The 24,443-nt window shown below is 35.3% G+C and overlaps 2 protein-coding genes across 2 annotated transcripts; both read left to right on the top strand.

Annotated features, from left to right (window-relative positions):
* Positions 1-1,840: 1,840 nt before the first annotated feature.
* Positions 1,841-4,282, top strand: LOC131937030 (uncharacterized). Its single transcript, XM_059294209.1, has 3 exons — positions 1,841-2,313; positions 3,049-3,161; positions 3,297-4,282. Exons 1-3 carry the CDS (start codon positions 2,163-2,165, stop codon positions 3,336-3,338), a joined length of 306 nt encoding a protein of 101 aa, XP_059150192.1. The 5' UTR covers positions 1,841-2,162; the 3' UTR covers positions 3,339-4,282.
* An 8,179-nt stretch (positions 4,283-12,461) lies between these two features.
* On the top strand, positions 12,462-24,411 carry LOC131937010 (uncharacterized). Its single transcript, XM_059294188.1, has 2 exons — positions 12,462-12,660; positions 12,829-24,411. The coding sequence occupies exon 2, from the start codon at positions 12,885-12,887 to the stop codon at positions 23,133-23,135; it is 10,251 nt and encodes a 3,416-aa protein (XP_059150171.1). The 5' UTR covers positions 12,462-12,660; positions 12,829-12,884; the 3' UTR covers positions 23,136-24,411.
* Positions 24,412-24,443: the final 32 nt, after the last annotated feature.

The raw sequence follows: 24,443 nt of genomic DNA on the forward strand, positions 1-24,443 counted from the left end.
CCACTACAAGTGTGCGAAATAATGGCTAGTCAAAACACCGCGAAATATGCTAAATTAAATGATTTGTATCAAAAGGCTTATCCTTCCAAATTGAAATATCAACTTCAAAAAGAGGTTAATAGCCTATGGCTTAATTTAAAGAGGCAGCCAGAAGAACAATTTAATTAACAGCTAAATTAAGGGTCTGACATAGCATAGTGGATTTTTAAACACAGTCCGATGTAGAAGTGTTGTTTTTTTTTTGGGCTGGCAGCTTTAGCCAAACAAGGTACACTTCTGTTATATTCAAGGTTCAGATACTTTGAGAGTATCTAGCATCACCCATCTCTTTAAAGAGTTGACGTTTTGACCAAGTGGTTTAGAGAAAAAATCTGAAACATCTCTAGTTCAATGCACACTCTCACCTGTATTAGTTACACTATAGAAATTCCTAAACAGGCCAAGAGAGAAACATCCCATAAATAAAGGCGTGCCTGACGCCCTAATTGTAGACACGGACTGCGTTTTTGTCCCTGCGGTCCCGGGTGGTAATACAATACCGGATGAGACTCTTTTGTAGTGCATCACAGCCCCCTCCCCACCACGACACGTCCCGCAATTGTCTCCCCCCTTTCCACCCCCCCCCCCCAAGTTCCAACCATTTACTCCATTTGGATTTAGCTGGCTGTAGTCAACGTTTTCATCTCAATTAAGATAAGTACAATTTTTTAAATAAATTATATAAATATATGTATATATATATATATATATATATATATATATATATATATATATATATATATATATATATATATATATATATATATATATATATATATATATATATATATATATATAAGTATATATGGGGGCATCTTCCGCTTGAGTTTGCCCCGGGCATCTACATAGGTCTGCACGCCACTGTATACGTATACGACATACATTCATACAAGTATAACAAATTCCATGCAAATATACATGTAACTTTTTTTCCTGTGACTTTTTTCCCTATAATCGTATCGGTACAAATTCCATCTTTTTTTTCCTTCTTACTTAAGTTAAAAACAACTTGACAGGTTCGTTCGGTTCCCAGAAAGAACCGCAACGGAAAGAAGCGCAACGGAAAAAAGCGCAAAACAAAAAGCGCAAACGGAAAAAAGCGCAAAGATAAAAAAGCGCCAAAACAAAAAAAGCGCTTTTTTCTCTTTGCGCTTTTTGTTTTGCGCTTTTTTCCGTTGCGCTTCTGTCCGGTCACCGGTTCGTTCACATACAAATACAAGATAGATTTTTTATTTAATTAAATGGTGGGGGGCATGGTCTACATTACCCCCGTAGATTAGAGTTAGTCATTATGTTTCGATTATATAGTTATAGATAAAATGTTTATGTTCGAACTAGATCTAGTCTAGATGGTGTTCTTAAGTAATTCTTATTTACTACTTCAGAAAAAAATATTTTTGGGCCCCATATATATCTAATATATAAAGCTCAATTCTGTATGTAAAATAAATATGCTTGTCGTTGACATACTTCGATGAAGTGTTAGACTATTACCGTGCGCATTTGTCTAAATTTATGAGTTAAAAATTACTATTGAAAGTGTTGGGAAATAATTTTCATTTTTCAAACTGATAGTAATAATTGTCGGCATGTTCATTAAACACAATTTTAAAAAAATAACAAAAATTATGTCTGAAAAATATTTATATTTAGTCCTTTGGCAATTACTTCCCTTTGATAAATTAGGAAAACACAATTACTTCCCTTTATAAAACATTGCATTAGTGGAAAAGAATTTACTTTTAATTACTTTGTTTTGGTGTTGGGAAAAAAATAATTACATAATTATAGGTATTCTAAATGAGCCGAAAAATTTAAGCCGGTTTTAAAAATTTTTGGTCGCGTTGCGGCATCGCGCGGCGGTCCGACCCCATAACACATACGCAATTAGAAACCACTGATTTAGAAAGAAGAATGGTAGCTCTGTAAGATGGTATAACTTTACCAGCTGTATAATATAATTAAATGCTAAAAATGTTCAATTTAAAATTTTAAAATGATTTTTTTCCATGAAAAAATAATTTTACAGCCGCCAAAGTTGTATATTCCGAAAGGGCATCCAATTTGCCATAAAACTGTTACGATTTAATGAACACTCCATGTATGGGGTCGGACCGCAGTAAATGAAACCAATGTATACAAATCGCGACGACCCGCATCTAAATTTCGCCGGCTTGAGTCAAGATTTTGTTGAATTCCGGAACACCCGACCTCGGTTCAGAGCAAGATTTTGTGTTTATTCGTTGATTACAGTGGATTTAAAAACACGTGCAGGTAAGTTGAATGCACATTATATTACTAGCTATATTCTATTTATTTATGATTAACTGCTGCTTTAATACATTTGAATATTAGTGTCCGCTTATCGGTAATTGCTCCACGCTTAAAAAAAATTTTTCCAAAAAATTATCTAGCCTTTTTTAAAAGTCAGTTGTATTTAATTTATGGTCACTGAAATAAAAAAGGAATGCACAATTAAATCAAAAAGATGTTTAAAAGGATGATAGAATTTAATTTGTTTTAGTAAATTATGTTACTTAATAACATCGGCCGATTAAACTATCAATATTTTGTCGATATTTCAAGCCGATTGTCCGCCATGTTTTTTTTTTACTTTCTGGTAGTGTTGGGTTCAACTATTATATTACCGCAGCGGTTAACAGCATACTTTCAATTTATTGTAGCATTGTTTTTTTTTGTCTTTCCTAGTTTAATAGTTAACTATTCTATATATGTGCAGTAGTTACATTAAATTTTAGAATATTACGATCTTTTACATTTTTTATCTCTAGATTTATTGTAAAGACGACTTAAAATAAAATGTAGCTCCCCTTCCATAATAGTTTAGTCCAAAGTTGTTTCTAGATTTAGTCTAGATCTACTTAGATTCACTATTGCTTTCATGTTAATATTTAGATCTAGTAGTAGAACTATCTATAGTGCTTACATTTAATATCTAAAAAGTATTGAGCAGCCTTACTTTTAATATTATTATTATTCTATTTACAGAGCAAGATATTAGCATAAAAGAAAGGGGAAACTCATTGGCCTACCAAAAATTTTGTATTGTGAAAGCAACAACAGGACTCCTGAATACTTTTGAAGGAAACCATATGTCAAATGTTAGTATTGTATGCACTTTGCTTATTATTTATAATGATGTAATGTTACATGATTGATATCTAAGTTGGTATAAAGATATACAGGCCTGCTATATAAGTCAGTATATTTGAAATGCTAATTGTTTTTATTCACAGACATTTTCTATACTCTGGACCAATGGAAGGATCCCTTACTAGATTCCATAATTTGATCTGTAACCTTGAAGAAGACAAACTCAACCAGGATATTGACTATTAATTACAATGCTACCCAACCTCATAGAGAACTTTCCCAATCAGGATATTGACCTGTCTTTTTGAACCTGCTCTAAGATTTCTGATAATTGTATAAGTTAGGACCTAGACATTTCCAGAAGTTGACTTTGATCAATAAGTAACTAGAAGAAATAAATATACTGGTAACAAGTAAATTTATGCTAAACAAGTCATGATTAGGAACCAGAGTAACAAAACTAGATGAACATCACAACTCTATTAGGGTAATTTAAAAAGAATTTCAGTTTAATTAGTTATCTTACTTCGTCAGTTTTTAAAATGCATGGAATTTCTTCTTATTATAGTATATAAGTAAAGTAGTAGTATAGTTATTTAGTTTTTTATAACAAAGTAATGCTAACATGTTTCCTACACAATTTATATAACTTTCTTAAAAGTAAGAACACTTTTTGCAAGATTTTAGGTATTGAAAATTCTTGATTTTGGGCGTTAAGGAAGGATGCCTTGTGTTGTTTTGCAGAATGATTATTTTATGTCTCTGTGTTTATTATATATTAAGAAGATCATGTGCTTTAAGTTGGTGTAAAATTTATTAAGATACCTTACTTAAATATTTTTAAATAATTTTTTGAAAAAGGATGAAATTTCTAATTTTTATAAACTGACCTTGCTGAATCTGGTCTCGCTAATTACTTTGTTTATTAATTCTTTACCTGCTTATTTTATATTAACATGGTTTGAATTTCCTTTCTTAGAACATTTATATTATTAATGTGGCTTAATTAGTTGATTTTCTATGATTTTTTAAAAATGACTGTAAATTAACTTTTTGTCTCCCTTTTCGTACTTCGGTAAAATTGTGCTTTGGCTCATTTTTATGTGAATAAATTTTCTATTTATATCTGTCTGACTACCTTGAAAAAAATTGGGTTTGCTATTTGTATTACTGGCTGTGTGTGCAAGAAATTTGAGAGTTCTAACTTAGTTATTGTAGAAGTTAGTAGGGGTCTCAAATAGACCCTTTACTGTTCAAAAAGCGAACGCATTTTTTTAGTTTTAAAAAATTCATAACTTTTTTAAAAATGGACATACATCAATAAATTTGGTGTTTCTGTTCTGATGAAAACAGTCTCTATCAGGTGGAAGTGTTAAATTTTATTTAATTTCATTATAAAAATTTCATTTTGAATACCTAATAATTAGCGGGGATTGATCAAGTGCAAATGTTGTAAGTATTTTACGGTTAAGCTTGGAGTATTATAATTGTTCATTAAATTGAAACAGGCGCGTCCGCCGGCGCCCGACCAGGGTTCAATTTGGCGCTCTGGGCTATCCTATGGTACTTAATTTCGCTTTAAACAGTGCGATAGAGTATGGATAAGAAAAGTTACTATAGTCTTTAAGTGAATTGAATCCGGGCGTCCTCTGGCGCCCAGACGGGGTGCTATTTGGGGCCCCGGGCCTCCCGTGTTCGGTTTGGCGCCTACGTTCGTTTAAGTGAGTGCAAAAGACTATGAATAAGTTGGGGTACTATAGTCGTTTATTAAGCTGAAACAGGCGATTCTGCCCCGGGCTAGACTGTGAACACTTTGCGTTTATGTTCGCGTTTGTATTTTCATTGTGTTTAGGTTGGGTTTGCGTTAGTGGTTTGTTTTTGTTCTTTCTTTTTTCGTTTTTTTTCTTTGGGTTTGTGTTTGGTTTTGTGTTTAGATTTGGTTTGTTTTCGTTTGCTTTTTTGTTTGTGTTTTCTTTCTTTGGGTTTGTGTTTGTGGTCGGTTTTGCGTTTGGATTTGGTTTGTTTTCGTTTGCTGTTTTCTTTGTGTTCGTATTGGTGTTTGTGGTTGTGTTTGTTGTTAGGTTTTTGTTTTAGTTTGCTTTTTTGTTTGTTTTTTTCTTTGTGTTTGTATTGGTGTTTGTGGTTGGGTTTGTTGTTAGGTTTTTGTTTTCGTTTGTATTTGTGTTAGCGTTATGTTTGCGTTTTGGTTTTGGTTGGTTGTGGTTTGGGTGGGCAATGCCGGGTTTATGATGATTACTAAACACACAGGTAACGGTCTTTAACAGAAAGGTTTTTCACAGAAGCCAGAGCAGGGCCTGGCCGGGACGGCTAGTTAGTATATAAATTTACATGCGTTTTTTGAGAAATCGGAAATAGCGTAAATTACTCAAAATTTGCCAGAAGGTAGAGAATTAGATATTTTACTTACATGTGAAATGTCATTTATCTATCTGAAATAGTAATCAAGTTATAGGCTTTTGAAAAATTCAAAGTAGAAAAAGTACCACTTCCGGTTATCGGAATTCGCTCAAAAGTTGATACGGATCTACGATTTTGATTAAATACTTTATGAAAATTCATCAACCTAGCTGTAACGGTACTCAAGTTATCGTGTTTACACACACACACACATACGGACAAGATTGCAAAATTATATTTTTCCGTATCCGTGAGGTGTAAAACATTGAGATTTGTAAAATCTTTTTTTTTTTTTTGTTTTTTTTTTTTTTTTGCACGATTACAAGACTTTCTCTAGACTTCAAGTTTCGTATACACGAGAAAGTAATAAAGTTTCTCAATTCCGTCTGGAACTGGAACGTTCTAAAGAAAACACAAGGAAGTTTAAAAGTTGCACAGTGAACGACCGTGACGTCACATGGAACTATTGGAACATAGGAAATATTCAAACGAAACAAAATATATATTCAAATGCCGGAAAAGTACACACAATAATACAATGCCGTAACTTATTATAGAGCAGGGGTCTCCAAACTTTTCAGCCCGAGGGCAGCATTAAATTTTTTAATTATCACATATCAGTTCGAGGGCCAGTTTCTTTAAGTTAAGGCATCTTTTCAGGGTCGTGGCACCCCCCCCCCCCAACGAAATATAATATTAATTTACATATAAATATATACAAATTTCAAGTGTCCACCCCCACCCCCCACTTGAGGAAAATGCTTGTTCACACACGTATAAATTTGAAAGGTACTTAGATTAGATGCAAACGTTTTAATATTAGGAAAGTCTTCCTTGTGCAAAAACGTATGAAAACCCGTCCGCCCTTCTTTGAACGTGTCTCTAAGGAAGTCATTTTCTTGCAATTCAATGACCTCCAGCTGCAGTTCATCTTGGCAACTGGCCTCATTTGCCTCAAATGGGTTCTGAAACAGTCTCACTTTTTTTCTGCCTTTGAATCCAAGTCAGAAAACTGGAGCTGGAAGTCTGAATTGCAAAAAAAGTTGAAGTATATAAAATGGATTAAAAATCATGTCTATATCCTGAGTTCCCATCCCGTTGTTTTATATAAGAATATTCGAGAAAGTTTAGGGGAAATCACTCCCGGTTTATTAGATTTAGACTGGATAACATGCATTAGTTCTATTTTACCGTTATTAATTATCTGAACTGGATGGTTGTGCGAGAAAATTATACAGAAAAATAATTATCAAGACACTACACCACTCAACCATGTTGTCCGAAAATTAAACGTCAACATTTAGTAAATTAGTTACTGGTACTATTTTTAGCGCAATTTCCATACTGGGGGATTGCGGTTATTAACTCATTTCTGGATGGATGGATGTGTGTCCGCAGCCTTAAGTCGTATCTCCTCCTCAACGAAGCAATATCGAGGACTAGTTCCAAAAGCAAAAATGTTAAGCAAGTTCCGAGGATGATTGTGGGCCAAAAAATTCCCGGAATTCCTTCCTGGATTTCCCGGAAAAGCCAAAAAACCTCGGAAAAAATGCAGTTTTTGGCCCATATCTCGGCAACCAGACCACTTCTTAGCGACTTGAAACATTTACCAATCGATTCCTGCCATAATTTAGAACAATATTGCCGAAGAAAGTTTTCAAAAATATCCTTTTGTTCGGTCACAAAATTTTTGTTTAATTATTTAAACTGAGCATCGTGTAGGCGTAGGATGATATTTTAAATTGAGCATCGTGTAAGCCTACTCGTTAAAATAATACTATTTCCGTTGATATTTTTTATTACCCCCTACACGTACGCATATTTTTTAAAAATCTCGTTGAGTCGTTAATAAATATTTTTTCTATTTTGTTTTGAATTACTAAAGCTACTTGTGTTGCATTATTTATTTGCTGAATATATGATTTATCTCGGTTTAAAATTGTTATGGATAACATAAGGAAATTGCGCTTAAATTGTCACTAGACTTTTTATTAACTTGTTTTTATAAATCACACTAGTGAAATATGGATTAATTAAAATTAGTAAAGGCCTACCTCTGCAAGTTAAGTTACATGATGAAGATGTTTGGGCTGCCTAAGGTAAAATAGGGACAGTTATAGTTATTTGAGTTATTTACAAAACATTCAGCAAAAAATTTAGCATGAACTTGTACACCTACAAATTAATACTTTCAACATGTCAGCAGAGGCTACACCATGGAAACACACTTATCAGCAACAACAGCCACAATATAAATTATGTATTTATTCAATTATTGCTATTATTAATTATTAATATGACTTTGGTACAACATGAGAAAAAATTGTATTCTCGTTTAGCAGTACAAGTTATCTAAATCTAAATAGTTTTAACTATTTTAAGCAAGCCATACTAATCAATGAATAGTAACAAAATAGGCCTTCTTCTAGCTGAACAAGTAGATGCAGTAGCAGTAGGCCAGTAGTAAAGTGACAAGTACATTTATTTAGTTCAACAGAGAACAGCTTTTCTTTGAGAGCAATTCACAGAAAACCTTTCAAACAAAACAGGCTTTTTTTTAAAGACATGAACATCTATAGTCAATAAGTTCAGTAAGCTTTTTGACAAAGTTCAATTCTAAAGCCACAGCTTATGAAACTTTAACTTTAAACTCTTGACAATTCGCCACTGGCCCGTCAACAACCCCAAACCCTCTTTGACTTTGGTAGTCAGAAGGTGATACCAGTACTTTTTTTCTAGATTTAAATTGCCATCATAAACATGACAGAAATAAATCAAGGATTTAAAAAAATCAAGGATAAACACAATTGTCAGATAATAATAGCTTTATGAATAAAGTGCATTTTTAAAAAGACCAAGAGTGCATTTCTAATTGCACCAGCACATCACATTTATCTTCCTGATAGTTATGTATTGTGTTACCTGAAAAAATAACTGTCAGCAATTAGTAAAGCACATGATTAAGTGAGAAACTACAACTTGAATGATGAGCAACTGCTTGAAAAATGAAACTAATGATCTATAATAGTAGAATGGGGATGGCGTGGCTTAGTGGTAGAGAGCTGGACTGTTAACCCGAGAGTATCGAATAAAAAATTGTGGTTCAAATCAGTGGATCGTCCCTGAGTCCACCCCGCTCTGATGGGTATCTAACTCTCATTAGGGAAAAAATGGCAGCTGGGCATAGTGCTGACCACACTATTCCATCATATGCAGGTCTCTGAAGCAGTTGAACTCTTTTTCATCTGTGCCATGTGTCTTGGGCACGAACGGAAAATAATAAAGAGATCTCTAGAATAATAATGAAGTATAATCTACTAGTACTAGGCTATTTTTAATTATTCATTTATTGTTACTAGTTCTAGAAAATGTATCCTATATATACTATACTTCAGTCTATACTGAACAATACAAGTTATAGACCCAACTGCATTAGATAAAAATATAGTACATGTAGGAGTCTTTGTAGGTTAGCTTACTAAGACTTAGCCTAAGATTAGTAGTCATCAGGGCATATATAATAATGGTAAGGTAATCTATCGTTTTAGGACTGTAAAATCTGAAGGAGCTAGTAATGTGAAAGAAAAAAGACTAGTTAATACAAGTATATTAATTGTAATGTAGGGGGATAGCAAGGTCAAGTCGGTAAAGCTCATGGTTGCTAAACTGAAAAGTCTCGAGTTCGAACTCTCGGTCAGATGAAGCTTGTTAGCTAAGGACAGCCATTCTTCTGGGAGAGACAACTCCAAAATCAAACAACTGCTGCCTTGTAGTTTGTTCTTGATTGAAAAAAAGGCTATGGAAGCAAATCCAAAATGAAAAACAGGCTGAAATCTGCGTCAATTGCCTCAATGGCGCAAAACCAGTTGACATGCAATGCATACTTAATTGTGTTGGAGGGAATCCCTTCCAACACTAAAATTAAGAACGAAGAAGATTGTGATGTATGTGTAAAAATAAGAGAGCCTTGATAATTGAATAATAAACGGTTTATTAAACCAAATGCAATGTCTAAATATATAGATATAGGCCATAAAAAAAAACTTTTAATTGCAGTATTTGGGAGCATGATTTGCTAAATTATAAAACCTGCTTCTGTAAATTAGAGAGATTTCCCCTGAAATTCTAACAATAAGCAAAAAAGTAACTTTAAAAAGATGCTTCTAACTAAGTTAACAAGCTGGAGCTCGATCTAGGCTGCGTATGATGAAAACATAGCTAATCTTTATTTTTTACAGAAAAGTTTTAATATAAAGAGTATTAAAAACAGATAAACTAGGCCTATGTCATGTATATATTGTATATATTAAATATATAGGCCCTAAAACATTTTTTGTAACTTTTAACACACAAAAACCTTGTAAAAATATATATGTTTTCACCTACTCCTGTCCTACCACATTATTGCAATTTAATGAAAAAATATTTAGATCTAGATATCTAAATCTAGAATAAAATAAATCTCGCAATGATAAATCTGAAACTGAAATCATAATAGTATTATGAAATAATACTTTATAAATTTAATCCCTATGACTATGAAAAATGCAACTTAATTTAATTATTAATTAGATTATGAATCAGAATAGAATCTAGATTAGGCTATACTCTATACATCTAGATCTTGATTCTAGGCTAGATCAGTGGACCTAGACTAAAAGATCTAAATATACTGAGATCTAGATTTATCTAGATTCAAGATGTAGAGTCTAGAGTCTAGATCTAAATCTAGATTTTGATTTCAAGACCCGCTAGCTTCACCCTGGGACGAGAGGTTTATCATATCATCGTATGATTTCTGCCCCGATGCTGCGGCTGCGGCCTGAATCAATGATTCAATATCCAAACAATATAAAACTGGTGGGTGGTTAAACTATTTACACGTAGATCTGGATCTACTAGACATCAAATATACGGTTTAATTCCAGACTTAACATTAATAGTAGGCCTAATCATCACAATCTTCAACAACATTCAACTTCGTTTGATAAACTAACCAGGCGGAAGTGCGGTTTGGAACCTTGTTATCTTCTTTTGCGCATGCATGTAGCCTATTTAGACTATGGGTAAAAACTTCCGGCAAAATTGGACCGCCGAAGACAGACCATCCAAACTATTAAAATGCTCAACGCCATTTTGTTGGTAAACATGCCTTTTTCATGAGTAAACACTATGTTTTAAAGTTTAGTCTATTTTCTCACGTGCACGTTGACAAACATGGAGGGTTGATTTTATCATTCAAAAGATAAAAGGGAATCGGACTAGATCTATTTGGAATGTAGTGCGGATGTTGGCATTTTGCATTTCACCTTATGTCTTCTTTCTTATGTCATCACAGAAGTTAGAGTGAGTTTGTGATCGAAACTTATTAACTAATTGTACTAACAGGTCTGTTTAATCACCGGCGTCTGTGAACTTATATACTTTCAGCAGTTTTATTGGATGACACAAAAATCTTTAACTTTTTAGAAATGATGTGGATTTTGAGCAAGAATTGGGAAGGGCTTTTATTTTTGCCTTTTCCTACGCACTAACGTAGATCTAGATCTAGAAAAGATATCATTACGCCCCAAAAAGAAATGCGTATTAACAAGGTGGTCACCTTCCCCCATCATCAAAATTGATCTAGATCTAGAGATCTTTATTTTAGTTATTATTAGTTTGTGCCATTAAATTTTAAAATATTGATTTAATTTCATTAAACAAACCTGGATTAACTAACATCTTAAAATAATTTTAAATATCTATCTAGATCTTGATCTATTATATTCCAGATCTTTCTATAGCTTTTACTAAGTTTTACTTTTAGATTTTAGATCTACTCTGATCTACTCAATGTACAATCTACACATATCAAAACCACCTTTATTAATAAAATATTTTAACTATTAGTAAAATCTATGTTAACCTATTAATATTCAAAGTAATTATACTAGCATGCTAATTAGACAAATGTAGGGCCTTTGAACTAGACTAGACTAAAAGGTAGGTTAATAAAATCAATGTAGTCTATGTTGATATCCTTTTTTTTACTATAGTTTATCTAATCAATTCTTCTCCAAAAGTTACCATCTGTGTTTAATTATAATCACTGGAACAAATGAAATAGGCCTATTTAAAAAAATCCAAATGCTAACCCTTAAATCCAAGAACAATGCAGCTTCAGCTTGTTTTTAGTTTTGTAGTTTTCTCTCCCAATTGGTTGCTGCAGAGGTGTAGTGACCCTTCCGGTGCCAGGGGACAAACTTTCAATTTGCACTCCCTCTCCCCCCCCCCCCCCCCCAAAATTTGTTTTTCCAACCCATTTTGGCGCCCCTAAGGTCGGCACCCGGGGACATATGTCCCCTCCACCCTTGCTACTAATCTCAACTGCCCAGGGTTTGACCCTCAGAGTTAGCAATCATAGTAGTAGTATCCAACCACACAGTGACCTTATAACAAAAAGTGCAATATTGAGATTGGGGTGTTTAAGGTGTAACATTATTTAAGGGTTGGGGACTTGCTTATTATGATCGGGAAAAAATTGTCTAGCAATTATGATGTGATTTATAGATGACCCCAAAGTATTAATACTATACAGGCTTAAATAGTTAGAAGTTGTAAAGAATTTTAAGATTACTTCTGCAAGATTATACGCAATATAGTTGTTTTTTTTATGTTGTAATTTATTATAATGGGATTAATAGTTGACATTTCTCATTAGCTCACAGTAGCCGGTGATTCGACAGACTTCTGTTAAGGGTTATTTTATCTGGAGAAATTGTTTTTGTCCTTAGGTCAGGGAACACTTATTAAGGCTGTTGTTGAAAAGTAGTTCAGTAATTGAAATTAAAATTTTAAAGGGAATGCCTTAGCCTTAAAAATGCAGGTGGTTGGATTAATTTAAGAAAAAAAAAATTGATAATAAACCTATTTTTCTCTTATATAAATATAAAATTGTTTTCATGAACTAAATTGTAATGATATGCAATGTGCTAAACAGAACTACCACAGTGATCGATTTCTGTTAAAAATAGAGATGAGTTAACTACTGGATGGACATAACAAACAGTTAATCAAGCAAACATTTCTAGCAACAAAGTATTATCTGTAAGTTACTTTTTCTGCTTAATAATTTTAAATCCTAACCAATGACATAGTTTTATTATTCTGTTATTCAATTTAAGATAGACATGATACTAAGCACAATTTTGGCTTTATTGTTACTTCCTCTTAACAGAATTATATTTGTACTAATTTTATTTCTCATATTTTCAGATCTCAGCCATAGCAAGGGTGTAGGATTTAGAAAATAACAATTATTTTGTTAAGTCATGATGGCTTACACAAATGAGGTTAAACAGGGGCTACTTCCTAATTATTACGATAAAGAAAATTTAGGAGAGGATGATGAAGATGATGAGGATAATCAGTTCATCATTTCTCTTGAGGACAACGGTGAAGAGGATGGACTTCTCTGCAGCCCTGAAGATGTTTTACAATATAACCCATCCTTATGTCAGATACCAACCACAACAATAGATGAACAAATTCTAAGGAAACCGTTAGTTCTCGAGCCTTCTGATAAATCTTCTGGCTTGGATACAGAAATCATCACATTTCCAGCCCATTATGCTACAAAAAATCAAGGTACTGTTGTCAACTCTACATCTCCCTCAAATTTTACAAATCAGAATGCTCATTCCATAATAATTCAAGGTCACACTGCTGAAAGACAATCAGAAATAATTCCATCTGCATTTTCAAATTCTGATTTTACTGTAGTTAGGTCTAAAGAGAACCCTGCTTCATTAGCTTCACTTAAAGATATAAGTTCTCTTAACTATGAACTTGATTCTCAAAGAAATAAAAGTTATAATAACTTCAGTGGAACAGACAAGGATAATTACAGTGGTACTGCAGCTGCTCCACTCAATTTATCAACTTCACAAAAAGATTATAACAGAACAACAGTACCTAACAATGAGGCATTGTTTTCCAAATCACCAAAAAAACTAGGGACAGAATCTTGTGGGATGCTTTTAAAATGTTTGATTAATGGTTATTCTTCTGACAAATTGGAAAAAAGTAATCCACCGACAGCTGCTTCCCTTCACCCATATAATTCTACCTCAAATAGTCACAATCATGTTGGGGAACCCTTATCTTCCCTCCCAGCACAGCCTACTGTTCACTCTCCATCTCTAAGTGCCTTATTATCCAGGGCTGCAACATACCAGTCTCAATTTAACACTGAAAAGTATAACGTTCCCACATTGTCAGGTCCATTTCCAAGGAATGAAACTCCTGATTCTAAAACAGAGAATTGTACAAGACTTCCAGATAATCATTCCATTTCCACTGACACAACAAGCTGTACTTGTATTATGTGTTATAAAGGTCGTGGAATATTTGACTCTGATCCAACTGTTACACTGCCTAAACCTCAAGAAGAAGTCTCATTAAAAAGAAAAAGACCTTGTGTTTCAAGTAGAGGAGAAAAGAAACAGCTTCGCCAATTGGGTATCAAATCCTATCAAATCCAACCTCCACCACCAATGTCCCAAATAGTAAATGGCAATTTAAGAATAAATAGTTTAAAAACACCCCCTCAGATGACTAGTTTTCCTCAACCTTTAAGCAATGTTGCAATGCCTAGTTATATGTTGCCACCTAATAAATCAGTTTTAGGTCCTGCAGAAGCACATAAGCATAATAGTCATAGTTTAACTAGTCATAGTTTATTAGGTCGTGTAGCAAGTACAACATCTCCTCTTACAAAATTAACACTTTCTGTGACTCCTCAAGTCACTTCGCCTTTTACACCCACAACACATTCCATTTTAAACTCTACATTATCCAGTCCTGTGTCTAGCTCTGTTACTTATAAGATAGTACATGTTAGTCCTGATGAAGTTATCCTCTCTACATCAAACTGCACAGCTCAGTCACGTGAACAAGTTCTAGGAATACCTTCTACAGTTAGGCATCCAGTGGCATTAAACGCAACAGAAGTAAATCTCAATTCACCTCTAGTTCCTCATTCTCCATCTAATGCTGGAAAAATAAACCAATCAGAATCATCCATAAATACTAATGATACTGGAAAAATAAACCAATCAGAATCATCCATAAATACTAATGATAATTTATGCAGCGCATCAGATTTAAATAAACTTTTAAACAATGCTGACAAAATTGACCTTAGTACACCCAGCCATGTAATTATTCAAACTAGAAACAATAAAATTGCAGTTTTATCTACGGCATCATTTGATAAAACATCCAGTAAATCACTCCTGAATTCATCATCTTTCCGAAATCCACAAAGCACTCCAGCAGTAAGCCTGTCATCACCAAGTTCTTCATCCTTGGGTAATTTAAAAACCTCTCAGCTGTCACCTCAGACACTGCTGGGCATTATTAGTTCACACTTACATGGTCAACCTTTTAAAGCCAGGGAAGTTACAGAAGATAAAGGCAGCGTTTCCTCCCATGTGGTGGGATCAAACAAACCAGCTGCTCCGTGCCACACATTAAACATGGGTGGTAAAGTTAAACCAACAACACACACTGCTGCTGTTTCACAACCAACAGTTTCAAGCCACAAAGACAACCTGAATACCTTAGGCAGCAGAGTTGAAGCAACATTGACATACACTGTTGCTTCACTACCAGCTGTTTCTAGTTACAAGGAACCATTTGGTACTCCAGCCTGCAGAGCTGAATCAACATTGACATACACTAATGTTGCTTCACTACCAGCTGTTTCTAGTTACAAGGATCCATTTGGTACTCCAGCCTGCAGAGCTGAAGCAACATTGACATACACTAATGTTGCTACACTACCAGCTGTTTCTAGTTACAAGGATCCATTTGGTACTCCAGCCTGCAGAGCTGAAGCAACATTGACATACACTAATGTTGCTACACTACCAGCTGTTTCTAGTTACAAGGAACCATTTGGTACTCCAGCCTGCAGAGCTGAAGCAACATTGACATACACTAATGTTGCTACACTACCAGCTGTTTCTAGTTACAAGGAACCATTTGGTACTCCAGCAAGCAGAGCTGAAGCAACATTGACATACACTAATGTTGCTTTACCAACTGTTTCTAGTTACAAGGAACCATTTGGTACTCCAGCAAGCAGAGCTGAAGCAACATTGACATACACTAATGTTGCTTTACCAACTGTTTCTAGTTACAAGGAACCATTTGGTACTCCAGCAAGCAGAGCTGATGCAACATTGACAGAAGCAAATAATGCTTGCGTCAAGTGCCAAGAAAACCCCATTCCACAACCACCAGCAATAGGATCTTCCAAATCTTACCTTGAAGACTGGGTTGACAGTGCTAAAACGTTTTCTTCACAAAATCATAATCAGGCTCAATTTTTACAAAAGAATAGTGATATAGATCAATCAGCTGTCAGTGGATGTTATAGTACAACATCAAATCAGTGTAAAACTAATGTGAAATTGGAAAATTCTTCTATTTATAACTGTGACATAGAGTATTTCCCAAACACCAGCAATTCATGGACTAAAAAGGATAACTCTGCTACTAGGCTGGATCTTCCCAGGTCTCCCAGAGTTTCACAGGCTCCAAATGTTAAACCCTTAATTCACAATGAACCTGATGATAAATCAGATGATCCTGTTGTACAGCCTCCAGCAGACAGGGTAACAGAAAGAGCTGGTACACACCAACCTGTAATAACAGCTTCACAGAGTATTCCGAACCTTAATCCTGTCCTTAATCAGCCAAATGGTTTAATTAACTCCTTAAAGAAAGGTGTGTTTTCAAGCAGGCATCCTCAGTTTAAAAAATCAAGGCTGAAATCAGTTGTTGATATGCAAAATGGAACATCTTCAACTGTTATTTCAGGGTCAGAAGGTATCAAGTTGAAAATCAGATTAAGTGAAAACAGTAAGTCACCTAACAAATGTAGTATTGATCCATTGATTACTAAAGCAGGTGTCTCACAGATCTCATTGAATGGAGAGGAAACTGGTTCTCATCTGTTGCAACAAGTTGCTGGTAAAATTGAGACTGTAAACAAAGAAGCTGTAGCCTGTGACAGAGTTGAGACAGCAGAAGAAATGTTCCAGCGCTTTCAGGAGCAGGCAATGCAGGAAGTGTTCAAGGCACAACTTGGGGTAGGCTCAGTTAGTCGCAGCCTGCGGCCGACAAGACATAACCTGGCATTTTTGGACAAACCTATAGAAAGGGATCAGTCTAAAAAGAAAAAGTATGAGCTAGAAAAATCAGTTGTTGACTGTGGTTTGAAGGTTAATTCAGATGTTCCATGTATCAATAAAGAAAATTTGGAGGAAAAAGAATGCAAGAAAAGGAGACGCTTGTCTGATGAACCTGGTCTAGTTAAATTTCCAAGGCTGTCTATTAATGATTATCCCAGATTAAAACAAGACAATAGTATATCCTACCGTAAAAGAATTGTATGTTCTAACATACTAGCTGGCCACAAGGTGTATGTTAAGTTTAATACATATGAAAATATGCATAGTGGCCGATGTTTCCTGGTGCCTTTTTTCAACATTGGTGGCTCTCGTACACAGTTTGATGTGGAAGACATGGAATATATCAACCAAGCTGTTGCAGAGTTTGAAAGAGAGGAGAGATCATGTGCACGTCATTTACTATATTACACTCGTGAAGGAAATAAGGCTGTGTTCCTGAGAAAAGAGACCAATCTCCATACTTATCAGGTGTCAGAAAAAAACTACAAGAAGTGTAGCTTTGTTTTGGATGGTTTCAAAAGGGAAGCCCCCAAACCAGTGGAACCTGTGGTAGAACAGTGGAAAGTTGATCAGTCTGTGGATATAGAAATAGACAGAGCAGAGGTGGATAATGAGATAGAAGAAAACTTTGAATCTCTCATCAACATGAGCACTGAAAAAGCTGCTGCTGTACACACGTCCCCAGTGTCAAACTGTAGGCGCAGGTATAGTGTTGACAGCAGCACATGTGGTGCTGATTCACCCGCTGACATGTTAACTCAGGAAACAGTATTTTATCACCCTAAGGATTCTGGAGATAAATTACCATTTAGTCAGTTGCCTATTTCAAATACAAGTTCTCAAAGAGTAACATTGCATCAGTTGTTTAACCTTGAAGAAGACAGTACACACACAGTAACCCCGCCTATGACAAAGAAAGATAGTGAATTAGAAATACATGTGTTGAATCCTTGTTCTTTAAGTGTTTCGCCTGATAAGCAAAAATCATTATCTGGAAAAACAGTTGAGAATGGGTCATACTGTTCAGTATTGCTCAGTAACCTCAACACAGTTATCAAAAGTGAAGTCATTGATGATAGCTATGAAGAAGCAATCAATATATACACTTCCAGTGTAGACCCTTTTCTTGTTACAGCTGAAGATTCTGTGTTAAAAACACCTGCTAACATAAAACAAGAAGCTGTGAATGATGAACATATAACTTCTGAGGCTGATCAACAACACTTTGATCAAGCAACCTTTGAAAACCAAATTGACAAAACACAAGGAAGTCCAAATCCAACACCAGCTGTTTCACCTAAACCTATTTCCAGCAGTGAACCAATAGACATGCCCAGTAATGAGATAACTGCTGGCAAAGACAAGAGGCCTTGTCTTGAAGATCCAACTCTAGATTCTTCCTCTCAGAAAACACAAGAATTAGATCCGTCATTAAAAAAGACACCAACAGATACGGATTCTCTTCTATCACCTGTTGATAGTGAATTAGTTGAAACTGAATCCCTCCCACCATCTTCTTCCATATCAGAATCCAGCGAGATTTCAACATCAAGTGAAATAGAAGACTCTGGTGAAGAACTTGAAGATGATTTATCTATGACAGGGTCATTGGCAGACATGAATGAAAGCCAGCATCCTGTTCAGAGCAAAATCACCAGTTTAGTTGAATCTCTCAGGCAACGTTTAACACAGGAAACTCCTAACCTCCCCCCATGGTTGGCTGGCCAACCCCCACCCTTAATTAAAGCTAAATTAAAAAAGAAGAGATTGAGAAATAAAGAAAAATCTACAACTAAAGTAGCGTTAGTAGCAGATAATCAACTACCACAGGAAGGTGGTAATGAATGTTTGCCGTCCAACATTTCACCACCAGTTGAACACATTCAAGTTGAAACTCCTGTGTCTGACACTTCCTCAATCTGTACACTTACCTGTTCTGACACAACAAATTCTACCATACTGGTACCATCTACATCTGCCACCTCACCAGAAAATGAACCGTCAGTTGAAAATAATGCTGAAACCTCTGCTTTGCTGGACACAAGGTCAACAGAAATATCAACAGGGTCTATGCACCTACCTGTGATACGACCTGTAGAAAACATTGTTTTAACACAACAGCAACCAGTTGCTAGTCCCAAGACCTGTGAATATCTAACAACTCACAATGTTACCAGTGTTGATACATCTACTATACCTAGTGTGTTTGGGTTGAATACACCAAGTAGTAGTGGGATGGAACCTAGTGCAGAAGCTGTGCAGATTGTAGTACCTAAACCCTTGTCACCAACTAATAACCATAAGATGCACCAAAGTGTTCCACTGTGTGATTTTAGGCCCATTGAATCCACCCATTCCACACCAGGTCTTTGTGAGACTGACCTTACATTAGCAGATAACAGCACGGCTCCACCACTGGCTGAGACTGCTGGCATCTCCACTTGCTCCACACCCAGTGATTTTGAAATAGAAGTTGGTACAGAAGAGTTTCCAGATGTTTACCTGTCCTGCCCGTCTCTTCTTCCAAACCTGGACTCCCTTCCCTCTTCTAACAGTAAGATAACGTGGAGAGCCTTTAGTAAACCGTATAGCATTTTAGTATCCCAAAACCATTCTTCTGAATCTTCTTCAAGATTTTCTCCAATAAGTACTGGAAGCCCTGCCTCTTCTTTCTCCCCAACCAAACTTCAGAATACACAAATGTGCCTCAATAAAAGGAATGCAAATCAAAGAAGTAGATCAAAAGCAAGAAGAAAATTTCTGTCCCGGCCTAGATCTAATAAAAGAAGAGCACAGGCTAAAGAAGCTCAACAACTCTACCTGCCCACTGTATCTCAGGAATCAGAGTCAGTCACCAGCTACTTGAGTAAAAAGTTTTCCTCCTCTGATTCTAAGATCAAAGGGCCAAGATTGTTGTCTGCCAACAAAACCCCAGTACAGAAGAAGCAGGAGACAGTAACCAACTCCATGCCTGACAACAACACTCAAACACAGAAGCAACAAGAGGCTGTTGGTAGCTCCAAACTGATTGTCCCTGAGCCTATTAGCACAGAAGAATTGTCCAAGACACCAAGCCTCAGTGAGATATTTGGGATAGACATTAAACCTGAGGCCATTCAAACATCTTCAGCAGCTCAGTACAAGCTGCATAACAACATAGCAAGCTCTGGTCAAGACTCTAGAACTTCCACTGGTACAAAACAGGTGGCTAAAAAGAGAACGTCCAGAAAATGCAAAAGAAAAAAGGGATCTAAAGTGACCCCAAACCCAACAGATTTGAATACATTTTCTGAAGTATCATGTGATCAACCTAAGGTAATACAGTCAGCAAAAAGAAATAAAGTGCTCACCAAAAATAACGTACAATTATTTAAATCTGCTGCTAGAAATACAATAAGTCATGACGAGTCAAATAAAGCTATTATATCTAAAACAACTGGTCAAATTTCAGAAGAGCTGTTGTCGGGTTTTCCCAGGTGTTGTGTTATTGTCCACAAAGTTGAAGACATGCAGCTAGAACCAGGGTCTAGTGCAGGTACTTACATAATCAGGAAAAACAGTGCTGCATCAGTTAACAGCAGTTCAGCTGTCAACACCAGTACTACAGAAGTCTACAGCAGCACAGCAGAAGTCAGCACGACAGCAGTTAAGCTGGAACCATTGAATGCTGATACCACCACCACCACCAAAACATCATCTAAGAGATTATTTAATAGTAGAAAAAAGAAACGAGCTTCAAGAAAGTCTGGTCCCCGGCCTAAAAAGGACATTGTTGAATATTATGCTTCTATGCTGGAGTCTTTACAGAAAAAGGCACAGCAACTAGAAGAAGAAAGTAAAAAGCAAAAGGAAGAAGAAAGTAAAAAGCAAAAGGAAGAAGAAAGTAAAAAGCAAAAGGAAGAAGAAAGTAAAAAGCAAAAGGAAGAAGAAAGTAAAAAGCAAAAGGAAGAAGAAATAAAAGCCAAAGAAGCATTTGAAAAACAATCTAATGAAAAGATGAATTCTGATATCTGTGCTGAAAAGACAAATGAATCAGAAGAGAATGTTGAAATGACAGAGAAATCTGATGTTTTAAATGAAAGCACTGAGGAAATGGGTGGGACGTCAGACACAAACAAAAACCCAGAACTTTTTCCTTTGTGTTATAGTAATAAATCACCTTCAGTCAACAATGTCCATGAAAAGAAATTCAGTGATAAAAAATTGGAAGATGTAAAAGATATAGATGAGATGAATGTGGATGAGTTCTTGGGGCAGATGGATGAAGATTTGTTGAATCAATCGGCTGAAGATGATCTGCTATGTAACACAAATGGAGAAGAGAAAGAATTAGATATGCTATTAACAGGGCTCAGTTTACCTGGTAAAATTCTGAAAGATAGTTGTACAGATGAAACAAAACTGTTAGAGAACAGTGAGGTGGTACAACCTGGCAGTAAGAAACCTGATAACTTACTAGATATGGATATAGGCATGTCTTGTGTAATAAATAAACATCAAGACATTACACAAGTACCATGTCCAGCTCAAGAAATGGAAGCAAATTTTGGCAAAAAAGATATTTTATTGTCCAGCAAATTGGATGAAGATAAGAGCAATAAGCAGAAAGTGCTTGATGAGGAGGATATGTTTTTAGAAGCTGACGAGGATGACGATGACTTTGGAATAATACCACAGATAGATGTGGAAAAACTGCTGGGGTTGGATGATAATGATGCTTGTATGGATGAAGTTACCACAGAATCTAGAGATGTGTTTGCTGGCAATGACCCTTTGAGGATAAAAAATGTGAGGGAGGATACCAGTACTGCTGAGTCAAAAAATAGCCAGGCAGAGAAAGTTGAATTATCTGTCAATGGAAGTATCAATGGAGAGACACAGCAGGATGAACCAAGCCCACCAGCAACTGTGTGGAAAAATATCCTTGGACAGATATGTGACCAGATGCATCAAGTACAGCCTAGTCCTTCTAACAAGCAGGCAAGTGTAGAAATTAAACCTTCTACCAAGTTGAGTAGTTTGAAATTTAAACTAAAACTTCCATCAGGGGCCTTGATCAAATCATTACAGTTATCTAAGGAAGTTAAAAATGTATTTGGAGAAGCAGCTTCAGAGGGCAACTCCCCTACTGAAGAATCTCCACCTGTCACAATGAAATCTCAGCTTAGTGATGTTGAACATGGAGCTAGAGGTGATTCATCAAGTCTTGATGCTAAGCCACCTATACCAAAATTAAAGGTTAAACTTCATAAGGAAACTTTATGTGCAATTGAAAAAGCTAAAGCCCAATTTATCTTGACTAAGAAAATAGAAAAGAAAGTCAAAGCAAAATCACCAGTCAAAAGAAACCGTCAACAGGATCAACAGTTTGAGCAAGACATGAGTTTTTACCTCAGAACTTCCAAAATTCCACTTGCAACATCTGCGAAGGCAGAAGATACAGCTATGGTGTGTATTTCTTCTGGGGAAAATCCTTGCAATAACAAAGGTGATTCCAATTCAACTTTAACAGAAGAGTTTAAAAAATCTAAGAACAGCACAACAGTTGTGTCCTTGCCTGATCACTCTAATGATAGTGTTACTTCTTGTAACTCTCATGGGAATGATCAGAAAAATGAAGGAATCTTTTCTAATGTGAATATGTTTAAAGATCCGACAGAAGGAACTGTCTGCACTCAGATAAACTCTCAGCCCAGCAACAGTGTGGTACCCAATGCACCAAAGAAGCTCAACTTGAATATAGATATAAGTAAATTAAAGATGAAACTTAAAAACCCTATGTTGTCATGTCATTCAAAGAAACCTTCTCTAGACCAGGCAAATCATTCACCCCAACCTACGGACATGGCTCTTTCAACAAGCAACCAGGCAGCATCCAATGGTCAGCCCATCTCACCTGTTAACATCCCTACTTCTGTACCCAGTGTTAGTTCTAAACCATTACCTGTATTCAACTCAGCTAAGCTTTGCAATCTCCTCAAAAACATGCATAAAAAGACAAAAGAACCCAGCTCATCCCTTGAAAATACACCTAGTAAGTCCAGTGACAGTATCCCCTCCCCTGCTTCTGCACCCAATACATCCACTGAGAAGGCAGGGCGGGGACCTAGAAGAAGTTTAAGAAATAGCCCAGCCTCCAGTACACCCATCAAGCCAGTTAAAAATACAAGGATAAAAACTAGGTCCAAAGTTGTGGAAAGTTCAACGTCTGCAAACATTGCACCCTGCGTGCCAGTACCTCCAAAAGAGCAAGAGGACAAAGGTGAAAGATCATTTTTTGACTGTTTGACTAGTGTTTTGGAGGGGCAGCAAAATATTTAAACAGAAAACATCAGGCTACTTAAAAGTATTTTAATTTTAGTATTGTACTTAAGATATTTTGATGCTAGGACAAGAGAAAATTAACTAACTGAAAGAGAAATGTTTTTATATGATTTTTGCTGTTTCTTTCACAAAATCAGACGTGTTAGTGAATAGATTTTTTTTAAAAACTAGCTCACACATCCATGCTTTTTTCTGTTTTTTTTTTTTTTTTGGTTCCTTTCATCAGTATGAATAGTAGGTCAATCTTCTGTTTCATGATCTTTACTACAATACTTGAATCTATAGATTATGTTCAAAATTGCTAAGTGTGCTTGCAAAGGAGTTAAAGTATTTTTGTAATGTGTTTGTAAAAATTAGTGAAACTGATTTAATATAAGTTGATTTTTATGTATAATTTTCTCTAACCTGAAAATTGTTCCATGTAATATTTTACCCTTTAAATTCAAGTATAAAATTTTGGTTAATTTTATTGTGCACACTCTAGGTAACAGGTATGCTTTTTATTCCTAACATGAGGGTCTATTTTGTGATCAAAGCATGGTTGTTCAAGTACTTTATTTGTTTTTTAAATTCTTGTTATACATTGGCTGTGTATATATATACCTATTATATATGTAAATTAACATATCACAAATAAGCATTAGTAATGTCCAGAAACCATAAGAGGTACCATTATATATATACGGTGTTTTTCTTTTGAATTTTAGTCATACTTTTGTAGTATCTAGTCGAGTGATCCTAACAAATGGTCTAAGAACCATGAGCATTTAATTAAATGAAAAAGGCGATATTGTTAAACAAAAATCCATGTTGCAGTGTTGCAACCTAAATTGATGTTGCTATGTATAATGATATCAGCATTTATTCTTCTGATGTGTAGTACTTGGATTGATGTGTTGTAGCCTACTTGGAGGTGAATCTGAACTGTGAATCAGTACTGTTTAAGTTCTCCTATGTTTTGTTTGATGTATCTGTACTATAGTTCATGCTTTCAGTGATGTTTTTGGACACTTTCATTATGCTCTATTTCACTGCTAAATTATTTCTAACCATATTGTTGATACATTTTATCCTTTGGGCATTTTTTTTAACTTTACATAAGATTTAATTGTAATCAAAACTAACTGAAAACTGTTATTTCACCTTTGAATTGTAAATGATGTAAATTATTATTAAATGTAAATAAGTTGTATTATTGTGATATATTGAATTGTAGCTTCTTTCAAAAGAAATCTTCACCAAAATGTGTTCAGTAAAGAAAATAACTTTGATCAAATAAACCATTTGTTCTTTGTTGACTTTTTG

The sequence above is a fragment of the Physella acuta genome, unplaced genomic scaffold (assembly GCF_028476545.2).
Source record: "Physella acuta isolate Inbredline_101_S28 unplaced genomic scaffold, ASM2847654v3 ptg000197l, whole genome shotgun sequence".
NCBI classification, from domain to species: Eukaryota; Metazoa; Mollusca; class Gastropoda; family Physidae; genus Physella; species Physella acuta.

Excerpts from the sequence above, each read along its gene's own strand:
- LOC131937030 (XM_059294209.1), top strand. The coding sequence starts at position 2,163 with ATGAAACCAATGTATACAAATCGCGACGACCCGCATCTAAATTTCGCC. Across the intron at positions 2,314-3,048 it reads GGATTTAAAAACACGTGCAG|AGCAAGATATTAGCATAAAA; the intron begins GTAAGTTGAATG and ends TTCTATTTACAG. Across the intron at positions 3,162-3,296 it reads AAGGAAACCATATGTCAAAT|ACATTTTCTATACTCTGGAC; the intron begins GTTAGTATTGTA and ends TTTTATTCACAG.
- LOC131937010 (XM_059294188.1), top strand. The coding sequence starts at position 12,885 with ATGATGGCTTACACAAATGAGGTTAAACAGGGGCTACTTCCTAATTAT.